Source organism: Stigmatopora argus, chromosome 10 (assembly GCF_051989625.1).
Source record: "Stigmatopora argus isolate UIUO_Sarg chromosome 10, RoL_Sarg_1.0, whole genome shotgun sequence".
Taxonomy (NCBI): Eukaryota; Metazoa; Chordata; class Actinopteri; order Syngnathiformes; family Syngnathidae; genus Stigmatopora; species Stigmatopora argus.
This window is the reverse complement of record NC_135396.1, coordinates 1,800,824-1,823,831: the sequence shown is the minus strand read 5'-3', so window position 1 is coordinate 1,823,831 and position 23,008 is coordinate 1,800,824. Positions and strand designations below refer to the sequence as shown.

The 23,008-nt window shown below is 39.8% G+C and overlaps 1 protein-coding gene across 4 annotated transcripts in view; it reads left to right on the top strand.

Annotated features, from left to right (window-relative positions):
* Window positions 1–1,138: 1,138 nt before the first annotated feature.
* sik2b (salt-inducible kinase 2b) overlaps window positions 1,139–23,008 on the top strand; it is a 37,177-nt gene continuing 15,307 nt past the window's right edge. For 3 of the 4 annotated variants that reach the window (XM_077610997.1, XM_077610995.1, XM_077610996.1), the window contains exons 1-6: window positions 1,140–1,741; window positions 5,606–5,722; window positions 8,648–8,711; window positions 17,436–17,597; window positions 20,786–20,910; window positions 21,021–21,144. In XM_077610997.1, coding sequence (XP_077467123.1) covers window positions 1,604–1,741; window positions 5,606–5,722; window positions 8,648–8,711; window positions 17,436–17,597; window positions 20,786–20,910; window positions 21,021–21,144 — 730 coding nt within the window. In that variant the 5' untranslated portion in view covers window positions 1,140–1,603. Of the gene's footprint in view, window positions 1,742–5,605; window positions 5,723–8,647; window positions 8,712–17,435; window positions 17,598–20,785; window positions 20,911–21,020; window positions 21,145–23,008 lie in introns of all 4 variants that reach the window. The other variant, XM_077610994.1, reaches the window with a different exon arrangement.

Below are 23,008 nucleotides of genomic sequence, written 5' to 3'. Positions count from 1 at the left end.
AAGGAGAGGCTAAGTATGTTCTTGGAGAATGGTCGACAGGAAATGCCAAAAGCACATCTGGAACTCTTACATTCAGGAAGTCGTTGCGTGACAGCGGGGGCCTTTGGAGCACAGCCCGGCCTACGTGTAGACCACCGTTCGGTGGGAGACCAGAACGTTAAAAGTTGACGTTTAGGTTGGTCGCGTGAGTATATTAGGCGTCTTCCTTGCAGGGGGTGCTGGAGCCTATCCCCTGTTTATGTAGTGAATTGCTTTGTTTGGTGTTTTTTTGCTAAGGAGGCATTGAATTGATTGTTGCCCAATTTAGAGTTAGTTAGTTAGTTAATCCTACCAGTTTAAAGGAATTGGACTGTTATTGTCATGATAAATACTAGTATGAAATTTAAAAAAAAATCAAGGTTGAGTTTAGAGTGGTGTAGGAAGCTATACCCAGATTTTATTTGGTTTTATTCATTAAATTGCATGCGGTTGTTTTTATTTGCAGTTTATTCATTTGTCATTTATTTGTATAAAAATGTATAATTATGTATGTGAAGTGAAATGCGACCCAAAATGTAAAGCTTATGTATGTGACAGGGTCGTTATGGAATAAGTTGTGTTTACTTATTTATTTTAATCCCCCAAAATGCCAAAATACGCATATAAACCGAGTAGAAAACGGATGACGTAGTTGCAACTACATCATATGTCCACGGAGTGACGCTGTTATGCAGCAGACCAGGACGTTTTGGTTGATAAAACGAAATAGTTCAGTTTGTTGTCAGGACGTTTTCACAATACGTATAACATTGTGAATCTCTGTGTAATACTATAAGTTAGCGTAATACCTCCCACGAATCCGTACACTACCACCTACCGAATTAATTCACATAATTACATTCAAATAATGTTTCTATTGTTTCCCCTGCACTTTAAACCCACGCGAGCAAAATGGCAGATTAAGGTCTCGCAAAACAAACAAGCATTCTACCCCCCAAAAAAAGTTACCGTGTGCAAGATCTACACACACAAAACACGCATTTCGGAATAGCTATGTTACCGGTTGACGTAGGAGGTGGGTCTGGTTGTCGTGGCAACCAATTGGCACCGAAGTGTGGAGCGGCTGCGTGGCCACGCCCCCTGTACAAATACCCCCATAGCTTTGACGTCAATGCACGTCAGGCGGAGAACATGATGCCTCCTTGCGAGTCAACTCGTGCGCGCTGACTGATAGAGGGGACCTCGATCTGGAACATTAGTGCGGCATTGTGGCTGCAGGAAGGCGGCCGAACAGATCGCAGCCTCCCCGCCTGAGAAAGAGAAAGAAAATGGGACGCCTCGTGTCGCCGCTTCCGACGGCCCACTAAAGTCTGGGTTTGGGTTCGGTTTTTTTTTTTTTGGATGGACACGCTTCGAATGGCGGCGGCGGTGGTGGCGGTGGAGGGGGCGTCTGTTCGTGGTTTGTTTGGCTTTTTAATCTGCAACAGCTCGAGGAAGCCCGAGTGAGCGATCCCCGCACGCCAGCACCACCACCACCACCACCGCCACCGCCGCCAGCTCCCCCCCCAACGTGTGCTCCTGCTCGTGCGGGTCTACCCCTCTTCGCCCTCCGCTCGAGAACAGCATGGTCATGGCTGACAGCAACCAGAAACCGCTGCTTCGGGGTCCCGTCCGCGTGGGCTTCTACGACATCGAGCGCACTTTGGGCAAGGGAAACTTCGCCGTCGTCAAACTAGCCCGACATCGCATAACCAAGACGGAGGTGAGTCAATCAAGCCCGACAAGTGCTTAGTTAGCTCGGAAGCTAACTCGGGCTACTGTTGGGAGTTCCAGACCCGAGTTACATAACTTTTTTTTTAGCTACTCGTTTTTTTTTTACGTCTGGCGCCAGCATTGTGTACACTAAAAAGAAAGTTGATCCGGGATTGTATGTGTTGTGTGTGCGTGTTTGTTTGTGTTTGTTAACCGTCTCCCGATTGCCGGATGGGCTGACAGCGTGCACGTTTAACCCCGCTTGGCACGCTTCGCTGCCGGTAAGAGCTCCGAGCGCGATCGCTGCTGGGAAACACGAAGTGTAAACATGTGAAGTTCCTTCATGGCCCACCACAACCTGCGTTATGAAGTCTTGTGGTCTTACACTTGTTGACATTGCAGATGAGTCCGGATCATTATGAAATGCTATTGAAACCAAAACAAAAAAAAGTTTCGATTTTCTATACATCGTCCTATTCATGTCTCATCTCATTTTCTGAACCGCTTTATCTTCACTAGGACCGATGGGGGTGCTGGAGCATATCCCAGCTGACTTTGGGCCAGAGGCGGGGGACACCCTGAATTAGTGGTCAGCCAATCACAGGCCACGATGAGACAAACAACCAATCACTCATAGCTAGGGGCAATTTAGAGTGTCCAATCATCTTACCATGCATGTCTTTGGAATGTGGGAGGAAAACCGGAGTACCTGGAGAAAACCCACGCCGGCCCGGACTGAACATGCAAATTCCACACAGGTGGTCCGACCTGGATTTGAACCCTAGTCCCCCCACTGTCTCCGTCAAACAAATACCAAATGATAGACGATCAATCAAATGATGCAGTTGTCCACACTAACATGGTGGACAGCAATTTCAGTCATTCATGAAAATGAAGATAAACGATACCATAATCTTTGCTTCTTTACCAAAGAATTAATAGTAATACAAGTTACAGTAAGGGAAAAAAAATCTAAACAAATTGCATTCCTTGAAACTTCAAGTGTTCTTGAAAACATCTTGACAGGTCATAATAACAAGGAACTAAATAACATGCGATGCATTGCATTTTTGCATCTGTTTCGGCTTTTACGAATAGCAATGAAATATAAATAAATACTTTCTTGACATATTCTCTGTGTATAATAGCCGTAAAGCTTTTTTAATACATGCATGTGACTTTGGATTTTTCCATAAGGTCACATCAAATGTGGCGTTACTTATTATGCAAGTACCTGACCACTTTGCCCTTTTTACACACCCACAGACCAATCCCCCATGCAAGGTCTTAGACCTCTCTGTCTTAGACCTGTTTTACACAAAAAGCCTAGGGAAAATTTCCAGAACATGCCTGGCCTTTATCTACCTTTGCGTATTACATACACACACTCCAAAATAAATGGGATATGACTTTAACTTTGCACTATCGGATGACTAAGGACTCGGTGACGTCAACATCAGCAGGATGTAAATTACTTTCCGGACAGCAAGAATTTCTGTCACCATTCCAGCGGCGAAAGCATAAAACATCTCTTTTGCCGTTGCCTTACACACAGGTGCTATCCTTTCCTCTGAAAGGGAAATATTTTGTAAGGCGGCAAGTACAGCGCCTGCACGTTCTGTCCGCAGCAATACCATCTATGTTTGTATTGTACTTTGTGCAATTACACGATTTTCATGCCATAATCCAGGGGTGTCAAACCCAGTTTGGTTGGCAGGCCACATTAATGGTGAACAGATCTCATGTGGGCCGGACCATTTTAGATATAATATTTAGATTTTTTTAAAATAAATGGATTAAAAGAACTGGATTAAAAGCCCTGAATATTCAGTTTTTTATAGATCTAAAACAATGTTTATTTTATCTTTTTTTAAATATATATTTTTAGATTTTACAAAATAATTTTTGAACTACAAACAGAAAAAATGGATTAAAAAAATGACATTTATTGATTTAAAAGGGGGAAAATCAGGAAATTCAATAGACATCTATACTCTTCATTTTAATTTGATCCTAAAACAGAAAGTCGGCCCTCATGATTTACTGTCCCGGGCCACACAAAATGATGCGGCGGGCCAGATTTGGCCCCCGGGCCGCCACTTTGACACATGTGCCATAATCGAATACTAGATGACCAATTTATCTATGGGTCTTAAACCCTGGTTGTTATTTTACCACCTTTTCGACAACTTTGCTTTTGTACCTGTATATATTGAATTAATTTATTGAATTAATGACCTAAATAATGTCACCGTGCGCCTGTACATTTTCAGGTCATGACCCACGTGGCCTAGCTATGTAGCGAGCAGAGTCTAAAGACGTCCCGAGAATCTAGACCAAACTTCGTGGGTCATTGGTCGCGTTTTGTAAGCCAAATAATGACGTTATTCCATCATACTGCAAGGGGGCTTTTGTGCATGATACCACCACACAGATTTTGCAAGTAGTTTCAGCCAAAAATAGGCCACGTGGCTTGCGAAATCTTTCTGATCTTTAGTCACTTTAGTTGTCTAAACGTGAGCAGTGAGACTGTACAGCTAAATAATGATTAACAAAGCCCATGAAGGCCAGACTCTTGGTTAATCTAGTTAATGAGGTTAAATGGTGCAGTGGCTAAAGTCTAGCTCGGTAATTTGTAGGCACTCTTCACGACGTGAATTTAGATCGCCCAATTGACACACCTGGACACATTTTGGCCTGGGTATTAGAAGAGTAGCTCAGGTTATTATGTTAATCTACATTCTGTTACAGCATGCTTAGCAGACTCAGGTTAGGTAAGGTTAACATAATCGTTGACTGTTGCACCTTTGGAACAAGTTATTTATGATTTGACACTGTTGATCTTCATGAAACATACATAATTTCCACTAATAATACCCTTAAACACAGATAGTTGCATTCATGAAGCATATGTGCAAAATACTAATAAAGAACATTTGTGGTATTTTAACGGCTGACCTTTGTATTCGTTAAATATTGGAAACGTGGAATTGTGTCATTCGTCTGCTTCTCTTTTATGGATATATTTAACGTCAACGTACTTTAGTCGCTACGATGGTAATTTTCCTTTGACACGCTGTGTGTGCTGTGGTCTCAGCATGTGTACTATGTCACAATGACCTATGTGTTTTCTCAAAACAGTGGCAATTTCTTACAGCGTCGTATGCATGCGATTGCGGTGCTGGGAACCGGGCGCTCCTGTTGTCTACTCATGCAACTTGGCCCACAAAAAATTAAGAATACTATGGATATATTTCACTCGCTAATGTTAGGGTGAATCATGAATGTGAGCATACGAAATAATAATAATAATTTAGGTACCTACTTTACGTTCACACAGAGCACAATAAAAGTGCTCGTAAACAGCCGGTAGTTTTTTTTTTTTGTAGGCGTGAAGATCAAAATCCGTTTGTATGTTAACCAAAACTGCTTTGTCGAGGTGAAAAAATAAATTGCATGTACATTTCTCAAGGTGTCAAAGAGTGTGTTTTGGGATTTTATATTATAATCATACATCTTGTGATTAAAGGCCTGTTTCTGACAGCATGGGTTATTTTAGACCTGTTTCAATCAATCATTTGCAGACTAACCCGTAAAACGAACAGACTTTGTGTTGAATGAATTGTGTTATGGGCACATTTTTTTAAGTGTATTTTTTTTCTTACCCAAACTCAGTGGTTTGTTCAAAAGAAAACATGACACATGTAGAGAAAAGTTAAAACAAGCACAATTACTATCAAGGACTATATTGACTGCAATTGTGCCCCATTTTTTGTGTGTGAATTTAAATTTGATACTCCTAATACAAAAAAAACCCTGAAATGTCCCAGTCACATGCTAGTTAATAATTATCTCATGTCTGACCACATTACAGGTGGCCATTAAGATTATTGACAAGACCCAATTGGATGCAGTCAACCTGGAAAAGATCTACAGGGAAGTTCAAATAATGAAAATGCTGGACCATCCGCACATCATCAAGCTCTACCAGGTCAGTTTCCCCACTACACAAACTCCTGAAATATATTCAGTAAATTCCTCTGTTTTCATTTAACTCCAATTTAAAAAAAATAAAATGGGTTATCTCACTATAAATCTAAAGTTAACTTGAAAATGCTATTGTATTTTTAACCATGTTGCACCTGGGCCTTGGAAAATAAACCGTACATAAATATGTTAAGCTAACTCACCTCTCCGACAATACATCAAAATGCTTATAAAATGAGTGAAATTATGTAAGCATCTGGGTCCTACTTTGTGGTTGACATAGAAGGCAAGTGTTCTTCATCATTACACAAGCGTGTGGAGACGTTCCAGCTCTCAGCAGTGCTATTTTGGTGTTTGTCATTCTTTACAAAGACATAACCATGCAATCGGTTCAGGTCAATTAGTAATTTCCTCTCCAATCTCAGATGGCGTTGTCCTGGTGGCCCAGTGGGACGCCCGAGCCAGTAAAAATGAGATGCATGAAACATCCACACAATAGACCCCACTCTTGATTATTTTTGGCTAAACTTTGAGTATTTTTTTTAATGGACTATTTAGAGAATAGAATTGTGGTTACGCTCCATTTGTGCATGTCAAGTGAAAAATTGACTAATATGAAGGGTGCGCTCTCGTGTCGGATGCGTGGGATGGGTCTGACAACTGGATGAACGTATTCAAATTAGAATGCACAAATGTAAGTAGCTCTTGCATTTGCTAATGGGCTACATTTATTTATTTTTCTAATGTGCAACACTAGGCTAGGCTCACCGTATCCTAATTATCAAAACTAAAGATGCGTGTTTTGCTGTTTAGCATTCCAATGATCAGTGTCGGTGAATAGGAGAACAGCCTCATAACACAAAGCGCCGCGTCGCTTTGCTGAGTCTGGAATTCCAACTATGAATCCTCCACTTGTATTGGCTCTTATGACATCGCACATGTTGGGCGAGAGTTATTTCTGCGCACGTCGCATGGCGTGACAACAATGAGTCGGTTTAAAGCAAAAGCAGAGCAAATATTTCCACTGTTTTGTTATTTTTGGGTTGGGGGGCTGTGTCTTATAGGTACACGGTCGATTGGTCGCCGGTCTTTTGGTCGCCCGGAAGGTTATTGATAATTACCATTTAAATCGTTGCTCAAATTCCCTAAATACAAACTGGGAATGACTATTTAGTCATACTTAATGCCCTTTTAATTATTAGGCTAAAGAAAAGCTCCAAATTTCCCGGACTTTTATTGTTTTTTGTTGGAGAACTTGTCAAGACCCTGACTGAACTGACGTAGCTTCTTAAAGGGACAACGCATGTACATACAAACTCGTATACACTCACATGTCGGCTCAGTGAAACTACTCATTGGCCATTGTTGGCTTTTATTGATGCGTAGACCGTGTTGTTTTACCTTGTTTTGTCGCCGGTCTTTTGGTCCCGGTCTTTTGGTCGCCCCAACTGTGACAACGGGCGACCAAAAGACCGCGACCAAAAGACCGCGACCAAAAGACCGCGACCAAAAGACCGCGACCAAAAGACCGCGACCAAAAGACCGCGACCAAAAGACCGCGACCAAAAGACCGCGACCAAAAGACCGGGGACCAATCGACCGCACACGGTCTTATAAGCTAATTATGTGCTTAGGCATTGATAAATGTAGCAAGGACAATGTTTTTTTTTTGGTTCAGATTTAGCCTTCCTTTAATATTAATTTTGATTAAATTTGTGACCATTTTTTAAAATAGTGTATTTTTCAAAAATTATTATTGCTTGAGAATTTAAGGTGTAATATTTTCAATATCTGTAAACGAATAGCATCAAATTACACTGGCGCAACTTTGCAGTACCGAAGACGCATTGTAATCCTTATTTTATTGCGTCACAGACATTCATCAAATTCCTTCATGTTCACTTTCAGCACTTGGATTAAAAATATCAGCAACATTGACGTACTGAATATGTATTGTAATGATTGTTTTAGTGAACCTCAGACATTCGTCAAATTCCTTCATGTTCAGTTTCTGCATTTTTGTGTGGCCAAAGATGTCCAACAAAAATGTTTTGAAACCCATTTCTCTTCCAAGGAAACATTTTCTATTTCAATGAATTAGACAACGTAACAGATGGAAAATTGATCATCGACAAAAGGAGTGGGATGCTCTCGTAGGAACGTCTGGCTGCTTCCGTGTGTCTGATTCACCCTCCTCTCTCCACATTTAATTCTGTTTGATCTTATGAATGTTTCTGCTTCTAAATCGGGTCTCCTCCTCCTCCCACACACACTACCGCTTTAAGCCAACACTATGATGATTTTTTTTTGGAGTCCCATTCAGATGATCTCTGTCCACCTCCATTCGTTTAGACCAGGGGTGTCAGACTCGGGTTGGTTTGCGGGCCGCTTTAACGTCAACTTGATTTCACGTTGGCCGGACCATTTTAGATATAATATTTAGATATATATTTTTTTATAAATGGATTAAAAGAACTGGATTAAAAGACCTGAATATTCAGTTTTTTATAGATCTAAAACAATGTTTATTTTAGCTTTTTTTATATATATATGTTTAGATTTTACAAAATGATTTTTGAACTAAAAACACAGAACAAACGGATTAAAAAATTACAATTATTGATTTAAAAGGAGGAAAATCAGGAAATTTAATATACATCTATACTCTTCATTTTAATTTGATCCTAAAACAGAAAGTCGGCACTCATGATTTACTTTCCCGGGCCACACAAAATGATGCGGCGGGCCAGATTTGGCCCCCGGGCCACCACTTTGACACGTGGTTTAAACTGTTGTCATATCAATGCACTTTTGTTTTGCTTCTTCCTTGTCGATTGTATTGGTCGGGTTCCTTCAGAGCTCATTTGTATGTAAAGTATTGGCCTCGGTGTGCATTTTAATTCGCTACCCTGCACTCTTCCCTTCACAGGTGATGGAGACAAAGAATATGCTTTACCTGGTCACCGAGTATGCCAAGAATGGGGAGATCTTTGGTGAGTCATTTCCTGAAACGCATTGTCAGTGAAAACTTTTTGTCTCTCCCATGTTCGTCTTACCAACTAATTTCCCTGTTGCATCATGGCTGCATTTTTTTTTTACAAACAATATAATAAACTAAATACCTAGTAGGTCACAACCCTAACACTTTTTGGAAATCAGTCCAAGTCGTCATGCCAGAAATTCAATGGCCAATGTTCAGATTGGGAGCTAGTCACGTGCTTTGTAAAATGTACAAATGCCGTTTATTGGATGTGAACTTGGCTTCAAAGGGAGACGTGATTTATTGCCATATGATGGTGTAGAATCCCCTCCTGGCTGCTTAAGTTTCTACACAAAATGGAACTTTTTGTAACTGGAGATAACCCGGGAAAATGCTGTATCCTTTATTTAGTTTCACCCAGTGGCGGTCCGTGCATTTTCTAGTAGCGCCTTCAATAATATCCTCATACAATTGAAATATTATTTAGGAATATAGCCATATTTTACTCACCAAAATCCTTTTTAACTGTACACAATATCCATCCTCCTTTCTTTCCTCCTTCTTTTCTATCGCCATCGAAGCTAATGCTGAAAGTCGAGCCTGTCCTGTCGTATTTCTGGCATACGTTTTTATTCGATTTAGTGCTGAAAATGTTCGTTCCCGGTTGCGACAGGCTTGCTTGCTTTGGAGATGTCCGACCTTTCTTAATGATGTCCAGCTTTTTTTTTCTTGAAAAGTCCGTCTTGAAAATGGCTTTGACAGTAAATCTGCAAACAAAACCATTTCTTCTCCTCCTTCAGCCATTGACAAAACCGTTATTAAATCAACACAATATATTTGCTTGTGCAGCTCGCTCCAGATACAGTTTGGTAGCTCTGGCTAGTCCACTCTATCACTAGCCAATCATAGTTGGTGAAAGCGATGACATATCCCTACGCCTGCGAGAAGGCAATGACGTATCCCTACGCCTGCGAGAAGGCAATGACGTATCCCTGCGCCTGCGAGAAGGCAATGACGTATCCCTGGGCCTGCGAGAAGGCAATGACGTATCCCTACGCCTGCGAGAAGGCAATGATGTATCCCTATGCCTGCGAGAAGGTCTTGGTGTCACAAAATCAAATTCTGATTGGTTAAAGCAACAGTCTAATTGACGCTTGTTTAATGCAGCAGAGCCTGCAGAACTGATTGTGAAGGCCTTGAGGCAGATTTCTGATCCTGGCAACAAATAATGGCTGAAATGTGATTGGTTAAATGCTTCAATATGAAAACACACATCTGGAAGCAGTGCAACCAGGGGGAAAGCAATGAAAGGAAGCTGACAGACAATTTGGAATTATTTAATAAGTATTCATGGCCAAAATATAATTAACATCCGTCCGTTTGTCAGTAGGTTAAAGCAGTCTTTAGTAAGATGTTTTGATCGTAACAACAGAATTGCCAATTTACAGGCAAAATAGATGCACAAGCCTAATCATGTGCCAGGAATAAAAACAACTCTCACAAAGCTTGACCCTTCACAAAAAAACACTCATTTAAACCCGACACTGCGCACTCACAGACAACAATGCAACTGCCAAGTTTGAAGTAGAATACTTGACTGACTGCGGAGACGAGCTAAAAAAAGAACGCCCACACATTCTTTTTATTCCCTCCTGGTCGGATTTTTCTGAATCAGTGAGAATGTTAAGATCTTATTAGCATATTAGCGTATTGTCACATGGCGCAAAAGCAGCTCCCAATGAAGGAATGTTTTAGCAAATATTTACGAACAAAGAATTGGCATACCTTCACTACCGTCACGTGAACCTGAATTTATCGTTGGCGGATTGATTGCAAAGTAAAGTCGGAACCCACTCGCGATTGAACCCTCGATCGTGTTAACCTCTCGACCACCATAGCACTGAAATAATAATCATATCGATGTGGACTTCTACGTCATGATCCGCATAGTTTATTAGGACCTATAAGGCTGTCTGAGAATATGAATCTTAATTCCAGACATGGATGGCTTGAGAGGATTACTCAACAGTCATTGACGTCATACTTGTGTGTGTGTGTGTCTGTGTCTTTGAGGCCAGTGTTCCACTTGTGATGTTGACTCAGCAACTGCTAATCCCGCTCATGTGACCTACAGCGTTCTGGGAAGAAGACAAATAAAACCCAACAAAAAAAATGAAAATAAAGAGATTACAAGGCAATTGCACTAGAGCGAAACAATATGGGCATGAATGTACAGCTGTCGCCGCCCCTCCCTTTCTCTCTATGTTTAGTCTCTTAAATAACTCGATGGCTGGTTATTTCACTCGGCACAGTGTGGATATTTCCATGTGGATCATCACTGATTTGGATTTGGATTTGAATGGATTTATGAAACCATTGTGTCCTGATTCCTCTGACCCCTTTTGCCCCGATTGCACAATGGAATCTCGTTATGCAAGAGGTAGCGTATATGTCATCATCATTTACTGCAGTAGTCGCTTTGACTCTAGACCGCCAGATAAGAGTTTTATCAATCCAAGTATGTACAGCAGAACCAGAAGAGCAAGTTTACATTTCGCAGTTTTTCCTCGTAAGAACTAATTAATTTTCAATTCATCTTTGTTTAACAGTAACAGTTAACCATGAATAACTTTCAGCTCTGTGAAATTCCAACTAAAACACTTACCATATTTTCTCGCATCCACGCCCTATTTATCGCAAAAAAAACGTCATCAAGGGTACTCAGTGCTCAGCGGAGAGGCACTTCACGTAGACGCAGCCCTCTCGAGAGTTCTTGTCCACCGTGATGTGGACGATGCCGTCGTTGCTTACATGCGCATAAATTAGACTTGCCATGTACACAACTGCAAGGTGACAAAGACGAAACGCCATAAGGCAAGACAATCCGATGGCGTCCTATGCGAGAGAAATTGTAAAATTTAACGATTTTAAGGCAATTTTAAGGGTACGGCTTAAACGCGGAGGCGACCTATATGCGAGAAAATACGTTAATAACGATCCAGACATCCAGCGGTTCGACCTCCACCGAAATATAATCGTGTTTAAGTTCAGCCCCTATTGTTCATTTTTGTGTTGTGTGCGTTTTGAAGTCATTCTGTATTTGGGAAGCATGATAGCTTTTTCTGAATTGTGTTCATTCGGGAAAATACATAACTGCCCTTCTTAGAGTCGACTCGCCTTCTCTGACACGACAAATTTCTACACGTGCCTAACAGCAAGCTCTCTTCCAGTAACTCGATGATCAAATAAGAAGATGTGTCAGAAAAGTTCCTAGACTGCTGTCCGACACTCCTTTAATTCCTAGGCACTAGATTTCTCCTTGCAAATCGCTTTGGATTGATACCAAACTCTCTCGCAAATCTTCATACACTCCTTCCGTCATCACAGCAATTGCATTTCCAAATGGAGACCCTCTTGAGCTTTGAAAAGAGAAGAAAATCTTTATAGAGCTAGCTCACTTGAGTCAAGAAGGAAAAGCTCTTGTCAGTAATTGTTATATACTTAGGGCATTGTGAGCAACGTCCACTGATGGCCCTGTGATTTAGGCTTTGTACTCGAGGAACCATGACTCATCACCACTAAAGATGCTCCCAACATTGTACAATTGCCGTAATAAAGATCTGGATAAATCCTTCGTGACATCACGCATAGCCTTAACTGGCCACCTTGTTCTCCCCGAGTACACTGGTACCTTGACCTACGAGCAGCTCCACCTACGAGATGACCGAGATACAATGAAAATTTTGATCAAATAATTTGCCCTAGATACGAGAAAGATTTCGAGATGCGAGAAAGCCAGGTGGCCATGACATGAGAGGCTGTTTATCATTGTAGCGCACTGTCTTTTTTGCCGCATCTCTTTCGTATATAACAGATATCTACAAGCACTGAACGATTTATTCCGACGAGTTTCTCCTACGCATCGACCAGGAAACGCACAACGTGCATGCACGGGCAAAAAGAAGGCTTTCTGGGTAATGATGTATACTCGTGCACACAACACCGATAGGCAATGGCACCCTTTCTCAGAATAAAACTTCATTACCCACAATAAATACATGGGTAGGCTGTTATTCCTTCCTTAGCCTGCTAGCTCCCGCGATCGCTCATTCAAGACTACTTCTCGTTGGCAAGTGGTTGTGCGTTATCCTATTGTGAGGACATTTGTGTGCATCATTTTGGGAATATTTTGAAGGGAATACAACAGCAAACAGCCCATCAATAGCGAACGTGAGGGTGGAGGCGTGGCAAACAGCTAACCCGCCCAGAACGATGGTAAAAAAACTAAACAATTCAGTTTTGTGTAAAGTTACATTAAACGTATGTTTGAGTGTCTGTATATGTTAATCCAAGTTAATTTAAATTTGTTTGTTCCGTTAAGAGTGCGTTATCGTGGAACGTTGGTGTTTTTTCAGAGGGTTGGAACGAATTAATTTGTTTTTAGTTCATTTCAACGAGTTACAGGAAGCCCGACATACGAGCTCAGTCCCGGAACGGATTAAGATCGTATGTCGAGGTACCACTGTACTTTTTTTTGGTCCACGTTTGTGAAGCATATTTTGACATCTTTGGGCAATATGCGGACATCTCGATGCCGTTTTTTTTTTGCGTCGTGTGGTTGCAACGAGCACACTACCACACTTAGCTTAGTGAACAGTGCTTCATTTGTAATTATAAAACACCTTATGGTTCCTTTTTTTAAGGAAATATTTTATATGTGGTATGAGTTAGGACTGTATTGCATAAAACTCATATCTCCCAAAGGCACCTCATAGAAAAGCAAATCGTGGCGTGGAGATTGCCGCATTTATTTTTGTCAACATGTTGGACTTTCAGCCTCATTTTACCGATGTGGCTTTGCGTCTGCCACTCCTCAAGATAATTCAAACGCGCCGGACGGATCAAACCTGGAAATTGGGTCAAATGCAAATACGGCGGCGGTCCAGTGAGTGGAGGTTCAATTCAATAAAAAGGGAAGAAGCATGTGAGGACGACCATTTGAATATGGAAGGCGCTGTGGAAATGTAGGGCATGCATATTTAAGAAAGCACTTCTGGCGTGAAGCTGCGAGAGAGGTTGCTCTCTCACACACACCGCACTCGATGCCCGATGGGAGAGGAAGGAGACATTGTTGCCTTCAAAGAAACACAATTTTAATGCATGCCATTTCCATAAGCTGTCAATTTTGTTTGCTCTTGAACCCGCTAGCATCTTCTCAGGTGATAGGGCATTTTTGGACACCAGTATGTTGCATATATCTGAATTTAATGTTTCAACATGATAAAAAAAGTGTTTAACTAATATTTATTCTTATTTTGTCTGACATTTGTGTGGTTGTGGGTCAAAACTGTGGAATTTCCATGTGTTCCAAGTATGTTTTGATTTTCTTCAGGTAGTCCGAAGAACTAAAATGTCTAAGTCTGTGTGCCGGCAATTGTTTGGGTGCCGACTTGTTCAAGGTGTTCTGACCCTGTCTCTCGCCTAAAGTCAGCAGTGATATCCACCCGCTCGTTAGCCACTTTAATAGGATAAGAGGTATTAAGACGAGTTGGAAGGAATATGTTGCAGTCTTGGGGATAAGTGTCATTCAAATGAATTTATTTAAAAGGAGAAAAATCAGGAAATTTAATATACATCTATACTCTTCATTTGAATTTGATCCTAAAACAGAAAGTCGGCACTCATGATTTACTTTCCCAGCCCACACAAAATGATGTGGCGAGCCAGATTTGGCCCCCGGGCCGCCACCTTGACACAAGTGACATATAGCATGTAAAAAATTAAATATTTTGGGAAGACAATTTTGGGAAAAAATAATATTTTATTGTGAATGGCATTGCATTCCTCTTTTACGTCGAGTTTGATTTTCGGGAGGCCAAACGTTGCCATTAGCAGGACTCTTTCTTTGACAAAAATAGTTTTCCAATATTCATTTGAAAATTACACCCAACAGAGCACCGGAAAGGTCGTGACCTTTGCGACGAACTGACCTTTACCACCTTGTGTATCCTAAAAAATCAATAATACTCAGGCATGAATTAGTGCCTGAGTTGAATGTTTGAAGCAAATTGCAAATTGTGGCAGTGTATCTAGATGTATATTTTTTTTAGGTAATTCTTTAATTCCAAGCACTTTATACAAAACTAGCAAACAATTTCATTCCAAAGTAGAACCTACGACTTATGTTCATATTAAAATGTCACCATTTTTTTTTAATCAAAAGCCTTACAAAGAAGATTGGCTTTAACATAAACCTAACAATACTTGGAATTACACCAAGCCTTATTAATGTCTTAATATTACACCGAAGAATCTCCGATTAGAGATTAATTAGTCTTTTCATGTCAGTAATGAAATTGTATCACAAGGCAGGAATACGATTAAGAATCTATAAAATTATATCTACCGGCAAACTATTCTTACCTTGTAAAACTGCTCGTTTAATAAAATAGAGCTACCCAAATAGAATATCCCAAAAATCAATAGATGATATTCGTGACATATAAATACCATTAAATGGTTCAATTTTTGAACAAACATAGTCTTAATCAGCCAAATAATTTTATTCAATTATTAATCTTACAATGCGCTAAACATCACGAGACTCCTGGGGGTGCTGGAGTCCATCCCACGTGGCCATATATGCGTATCAACCAAACAGGATGGAGTTTTAGCTTGGATGCTAAACCAAAGCAGAGCTCCAATTGGCTCCAAGCCATTTTTAAGCGCTTAGAGCGCTCCAAAATGAAACAAGCCTTGGGAGATGTGACTTTAATGTGTTTAATGTTGCTGCATTTCAATGCCTTAGCTATCGATTATTCATGTGTTTTTTGGCCCTTGTGCTCCCCACCCACATGAAAGCTGTGCAATCAGAAGTTAGTCCAAAGGTTCAATCCAGAAATCTGCACTGTTTATCCCATCTAACCTGAGCAGCTGTTAAGAGAGTCAATTCTCCTGCCAACACTTTGGCATAGCAAAGCGACTCGTAGTCTGTTCCCTAATACCCCATGATTCATGCTTGTTCTGTTCGCTTTCCCAGGAAGCACGGCTCAATTTGTCGATACTTTGCCTCTGCCAACATTGCATTAGGGGATTACTCATTCTGCTCCACTTTGACTTGTTTTGGGCACTCTTTTTAAGCTCAGTGGCCAGATAATCAAGGATGGTTGGGTCAAGTGATTTTCTAAATATTTGGGCTCCATTGGAAATAAGCTTTTTCTGGTCGGTGGCCTCGTCAAAGGTTAGGCAAACGGCAGGTTCGGATAAATATACTGTGGTAATGTCATGAATTTCTTGGGTGTCACGGCTGTATATTTAGAATCATATCATTTGCAAAGGAGATGCCTGTGAAATGTGTCATTTATATTGATATTGTTATCCAATAAAATCCAGTCTTAATATTGGTTCAGCTGACACTCCGTAATCAGTTCGTAAAAGTGATTTAAATCGGGAATCAATTCTATTTGGTTTCCTCAATTGAATCATTCCTCTCGCTACACGTGACAGTAAAGTCAATTACTAGGTCTAATCTAATATCGTTTTCTAGACTAGTGTGCTGTTATTTTTTTTCCTGGTAATATCAATCATGTTCCTCAAAGTTATTGTAGTAATTGTTTATCTCATTATCATGCTTTCACTATCCGTCGAGTGATATCTGAATGGCTGATGATTCAGAATTCTTTGGGTGATGACAGACAATGGAACATTGGTGAAAAGCAGTGACAAAAAAGTGATGACAGGAAAACAGTTGACTGAGTGGAACATTCTCAAATTTCAATAGTGTGACTAAGGCATCTCCAAATTGAATCGGTGTGCTACCGTCTAACCGTGAGAACCATTGATTGAGTGAAGAATGTCTGAAAAATAACGATGAGCAGTCTAATTGGTATCATTTTGCCAACTCTTACAACCACGATTGGCTAACGTTCCTCTAGCGATCTCTTCTTTACCTCCTCGACACATTCCCCTTCATGGTGTTTCTTTTGATTAGCAGTGTTGCATGAAAGCATCCGAGCTACCGTGGCCACTCAATGCCCTCCTTTGTGGAATGTACCAACTTCTATCTAATCAGTCCCCCTTTTTTCTGACGTTGGCAATTGGCCATTGATGACATTCCAGTGGAAGTCAATATTAAAACAAAAAAAATGCTATCTTTGAGAAATAAAGCCAAGCCATCCGGTCGCCCCCATTGTGGGCGTGACCACTGACTGCTTATACCACGCCCTTCTCAAGTGTAAAATTAATCATTATTATCATAGCTTGTTGCAAAGTAGAGGAAAAGTCCATAGAACTCATCTACCAAGCCAGCGAGGGTTTTTTGAACGCATCTCTCCCACTAGCAGAACTTAGTGAAAGCTAACATTGGCTTCCTTGGAATGCACCACTCATCAGCAGATAAAGATCACCCACAAAAAAAATTCTATTAAATTTTTTGTCTTGGGTTTGGTTGGTTGTCAGCCTCGCTGGCAGTCGACAAGTCGTTGCGTTCATTCAGGTTGGCCAGAATTGCTGAAATCTACCAAAAATATGGGACATTTTGTTGGGCAAGAAAATAGTAACTGAGTTATAGTAGTTGGCAAACAAGCTGCAGTTGATAGAAATAATAAATTATCCTTTTTGACAGAGCAAATGACCGAGTGGATTGTTTGATCACGAAATTCCCCCATGTTGTGTTTTTTAAAGCCGTACAGTCTTAGTTGGTTCCCATTCTTACAGTTTTTCCTTTGTTTTTCTGTAGATTACCTAGCAAAGCACGGGAGACTGAGTGAAATAGAGGCCAGGAGGAAGTTCTGGCAGATCTTGTCAGCAGTGGAATATTGTCACAACCGCAAAATTGTCCACCGGGATTTGAAGGCCGAGAATCTGCTGCTGGATAATCACATGAACATCAAAATTGCAGGTATGACAACATGCGTGACCGGTATTCTCTCGTGGGGGGAGGAAGAAATGCAGTTTTTTAATCCACAGCCATGCTCTGATGTCAGCGCTTACGTAGTTCAGAAATGTATTAACTACCCGCTTTAGTCATTCGCACGTTTGTGTTGTGAAGTGGTTCGGGTTTGCGTGTGAGATGAAGAAGGCCCTCTTTTCAAAATCGAATGTGAAAGGAGACAACTTCCCTCCCTAAGAAAACTGTAGCTTTGTATTTGAAGTGGGAAAACAGTGAATGAAGTTCCAAAAATGAAACAATACCAGATGTAGGCATGCAAGACCAGTGTTAAAATCTTTGAAGTAGTCCATTTATGGAAAGATATTTGGGAGTTTTGAAATTCAGTGACAAATTAAGGGAAATCCTGAATACTATTTTATATTTTTAGATTTTACAAAATGATTTTTGAACTAAAAACACAGAAAAAAATGATTAAAAAATTACAATTATTGATTTAAAAGGGGGAAAATCAGAAAATTTAAAATACATCTATACTCTTCATTTGAATTTTATCCTAAAACAGAAAGTCGGCACTCATGATTTACTTTCCCGGGCCACACAAAATGATGCGGCGGGCCAGATTTGGCCCCCGGGCCGCCACTTTGACACATCTGTATTAACCTGATGTGTCCAATTATAATAAGTGTTTAAGAAAGTGGTGATGAGGAAATCTGTTATTTGGAAGCAGTAATATTTGGAGCTACTCAATTGTTTGGACAGCACTTAAGGCGAAGAACCGTTTGAGAACATTAAATTACAGTTTCCATTTATTTGTCCACAATGTTCTAAACGAAAAAGGTCACATTTGACTGAAGCATATTACAGCCAGAGAGTTCCATTTTAGGGCTACATTTACTTGGCCCATTGTTTGCTCATCTGTTTCTCCGATTAATCCCAAGATTGCAACCTGAAGATGTTATTACCTCAATTTAAAGAGTTGCCTTTCACCCACCGGCAATTGTCCACATCACATATTAATTATGAAAAAACAATTGTCAGAACATTAGTTTTTTTAGCGATTAGGCAGGAGGTAAAAACATTGCACTGGGACGTAGTTAAGCTGCTTTGTTATTAGTATTCATCCTACCCAGAATTGAGGGTGAATTATGACTAACATTAGTGATGTTAAGACGGAAAAAAACATTTAATATAAGGAGAACACTTTTTGAAATACTCATCACTATGAATTGTCAGTTAAGGGGGGAATGAATTCTTTCAAAGTTTAATAAATTGCAAATCTGGTATAGCTCGGATAGAAAAAAAATATTATTGCATTTTGCAGCAATGCATTTTTTCAACGATGCTAGACAATCTGAATTTCGACAACCTGCAGGTTTTAAATGTCTTGAATGGATTTTTCATGCCGCTCAGAGTTTGGTGGAACCTGGTGGTCAAGTGGTTTGTTATATAATCTCTTTACAAGTCATGACACGAAAATCCTTGGCAGAGGTAAAAACTACAAAGAGACTCTGTTGTTGTTGAGTACCCAGCATAACACCACCTGTCTGCATCATATGACATGTTTGTGCAACAGAATCTTGGGTTGAGTCACTCGGGAAAATACATGACTCAACCATCTTCTTAGGACTATCGTGCTATCTGCAGCGCCACATAGTCTAAGACACAATTTTTTTGCTCCCTCCAACCAAACTATATGATTCAATTAATATTGGTGGACACTGAGTTAAATTAATTAATTAAATTGTTCGCTTCTTTCAGATCATGACATGACTAAAATTGTTATCACGATTAAAACAATAGTAAAGAATAAACCTGCATTGGCAAGCAGACTATTTTCAGCCTCACAAAAAAAGAAAAAAAGAGAAAACGCCAGAGAGAATTCTTTTAGTGGATCCACTCTGTGTTGTCCTGCATCTCATAATCGCTTAATTTGGCCGTGTTATTGTCCTATTGCGTTCATGCTCCGTGTTAGCCTTTATTGCTAACATGGTAAAACACATTTCTTCCTCATCCGCCTCTTCTCCTAAGCCTTGGTCTGGAACTAGCGTTCATCTCGCAACAGCGCCCCCGTTCTTTGTGGTGGTCAGTGTAATTACAGTTTAAAATTTAAATTTAATATTATCGTTGACAAAAATTATTTCACGATAATTATCGTTATCGTTTTATCGCATAGCTCTAGTTGTAACATTAGATGAACCTTTATCTGTAGACATTTCTAGTGTGTTAGTGCTTCTGCAATATTATGCTAATATTGTTGTGTGTGTGTATAACACACTCGCTGTGCAATTTGCCCGCAGCATGCAGCAGCTTTTTGACGCCAACCGGGTGGCTCAGTATTCCGCTGCACGAACTGGGTCACAGCTTCTAAAGCTAAATCTGCATTGGCAATAACAAAATATATCAACAACAAAAAACATTCTTACCTGTATCACATCTTGCCTTCAGAGCAGCATCACTACACTATTAGAAATGCTATAGTCGTTGGGCGTGGCACACCCCGACAAGTTTATGTAAAGGAAAAAAATAGCAAGAGGGCTAAGTTAGCACAATTGTCTGCTTCTGTTAATTTTGGTTCTGATTGCTATCACAGCATGAAATTGGCAAAAAGAAAACACCATCGTTTTTTTTTATTCCCTTATGCCACAGGAACTCTAGATCTGTGTTCATCACAAGTTCACGGTGAGAACTTCCTTTGAAACTGGGGAAAATATGCGGATGGTAGCTAGACGGAAAATACATACAATATTTCTTTTATGCTCAGTAGAGAGCAAAGCCTTTGATAGGTTCATATGAGTCATGTGACCTCATTTGGGGGATCTTTTTATTCATTGTATAAATGTGTTTTACAGCTATATATTACATTCTGACAAAAATGAATGACACTATGTATGGGGATATTACATAAAACACACAACATAATGTATTTAAGTGGTGTACCATTACGAGGAGAAAAACTAATGTATCATGCTGAATAGCAAACACTATAAAAAATGTCATCTCCACAATTGCTGTTTTATTTTTTTGCGATGGTTTCATTGAATTGAATGTCTTTTATTGTCATTATACAAGTGCAAGATTTAAATTGTAACCATGAAGTGCAGACATGAATAAGTAGTCAAAAATGAAGTGATTTAAAAAAGAATATTCACTATTTGATGCAGCTCTTGTATCATCATTAATTGTTTTGTTTTTGGCAGATTTTGGATTCGGGAACTTCTTCCAGCCTGGCGAACCGCTTGCCACGTGGTGTGGCAGCCCCCCCTACGCAGCTCCCGAGGTTTTTGAGGGCCAACAGTATGAGGGTCCACAATTGGATATCTGGGTAAGTTGTGTCATTAATGAAGTTTTGCAGCTTTGGAGCGCCTATTTTTTTTTCATTTATGTCCTAACAGCCAATTTATGTTCATGTTTTGGTGTATTTGTTTTTTTCAGAGCATGGGTGTGGTGCTATACGTGTTGGTCTGTGGTGCTTTGCCTTTCGACGGACCCACTTTACCTGTGCTCCGCCAGCGGGTACTAGAAGGAAGGTTCCGAATCCCTTACTTCATGACAGAAGGTAAGAATCCTATTTTAGCCAATATTTGCTTGAGATACACGCTGATCATGTTTAATCTGAGAGCAAGAAAAACATCGTACGTCATAGTAATGATAAAAAGATGGTCCCAAATAGGTCTCCGTTAACGGTGATTCGTAGGACTTTATCTTTAACAACGACAAAAATAGAGCTGTTGTTGATCTGTCTAAAATCACCACACCAAAGTCTTCCTGTCCAGCCTCACTTCTGACCAACTTCTCCAAATGTGCATGTAGTGTAAAAATAAAACTCACATGACCAGGCAAACAATTACAAAAAAAAAGCAGCCTATAGTCCGGAAAATACAGTAATTCAAAGGGGAAGACGAATAATTTCAAGTACACAATTCCTTTGTCTTTAAATGTATGCGATAAATTCGATGTGTCCCTTGAGCCAACCCAAGTCTGCCTTGCCTGTTTTTCTGTACCTCATCATTTTTCACAGCCAAAACGACACATTCTAATTTTTGTTTTGGTATGACTCACGTGCAACATGATTCAATTCTAAAGTGCAGTTTTTTTTTCGGGACACGGTCTGAATGCATTCATTGTGCAGCCAATGCTCCAATTGCCGTGTTTTTTGTGAGGGAACCTTGAAACAAGTCATCGGGGGAGGGGAGAAGGTCAGTCTGACTGTCCCTGAAGTTTAGGAGAGGGGTGTGCTGGGCTTCTTTTTCGTTAGTTGCTAGTCAATTGTCTGCTGAAGCTTAATTCACACTCTAGAACACGTGTCAAAGTGGTGGCCCGGGGGCCAAATCTGGCCCGCCACATCATTTTGTGTGGCCCGGGAAAGTAAATGATGAGTGCCGACTTTCTGTTTTAGGATCAAATTAAAATGAAGAGTATAGATGTATATTAAATTTCCTGATTTTCCCCCCTTATAAATCAATCATTGCAATTTTTTAATCAATTTTTTCTGTGTTTTTAGTTCAAAAATCATTTTGTAAAATCTAAAAATATATAGATCTATAAAAACTGAATATTCAGGGCTTTTAATCCAGTTCTTTTAATCCATTTATTTAAAAAAAATCAAAATATTATATCTAAAATGGTCCGGCCCACATGAAATCGAGTTGACGATATATTTATTTAATTTTTTTTTAAAGAACTGCATCGAAATCCCTAAATATTCAGTTTTTAATAGATCTTAAACAATGTTTACTTGAGCTTATTTTTTTTCTTAGTAAGGGAAAACTTTGTTTTTTAATTGAAAAGGAAGCAAAATATTTTTTACGTTCAATATTAAAGTGGAAAAAAGAAAATATTTTTATTTATTTTCAGATTTTACCAAATGCTTTTTGAACTAAAAACTAAACAAAAAGAAAGATTTAAAAAATTGCAATTATTGATTTAAAAAAGGGGAAAATCAGGAAATATAATATACATCTACAATCTTATTTTGAATTTGATCCTAAAACAGAAAGTCAGCACTGTATCATGTACATCATGTACTTTCTCGGGCCGCACAAAATGATGCAGTGGGCCAGATTTGGCCCCCGGGCCACCACTTTGCCCTAGAACATCTCATCAGTGTGAACCAACAACGGGTCTCCGTTAGTGCACGTTTGACTCCACATTACAGAAATTTGTGGCTGAAATACATCAGAAACAGTTTACCAGACTACCATTGAAACGTGAGTCATTGTGCGTAATTCAAATAAGAAATTTCTTCATGAATAGATTTACGACATCCCTCTTATTTCCCACCCTTCTTCTTTTCACTTTTGCTTTTGTCCGCTTTATGTGCTTTTAGTGCAAATATTCACATTTCATGTCGCTGTGACATAATAAGGAAAGATCTGTATCAATTTGCCTTGAGAAGTATTTCAAAAATAGGCAACAATTGA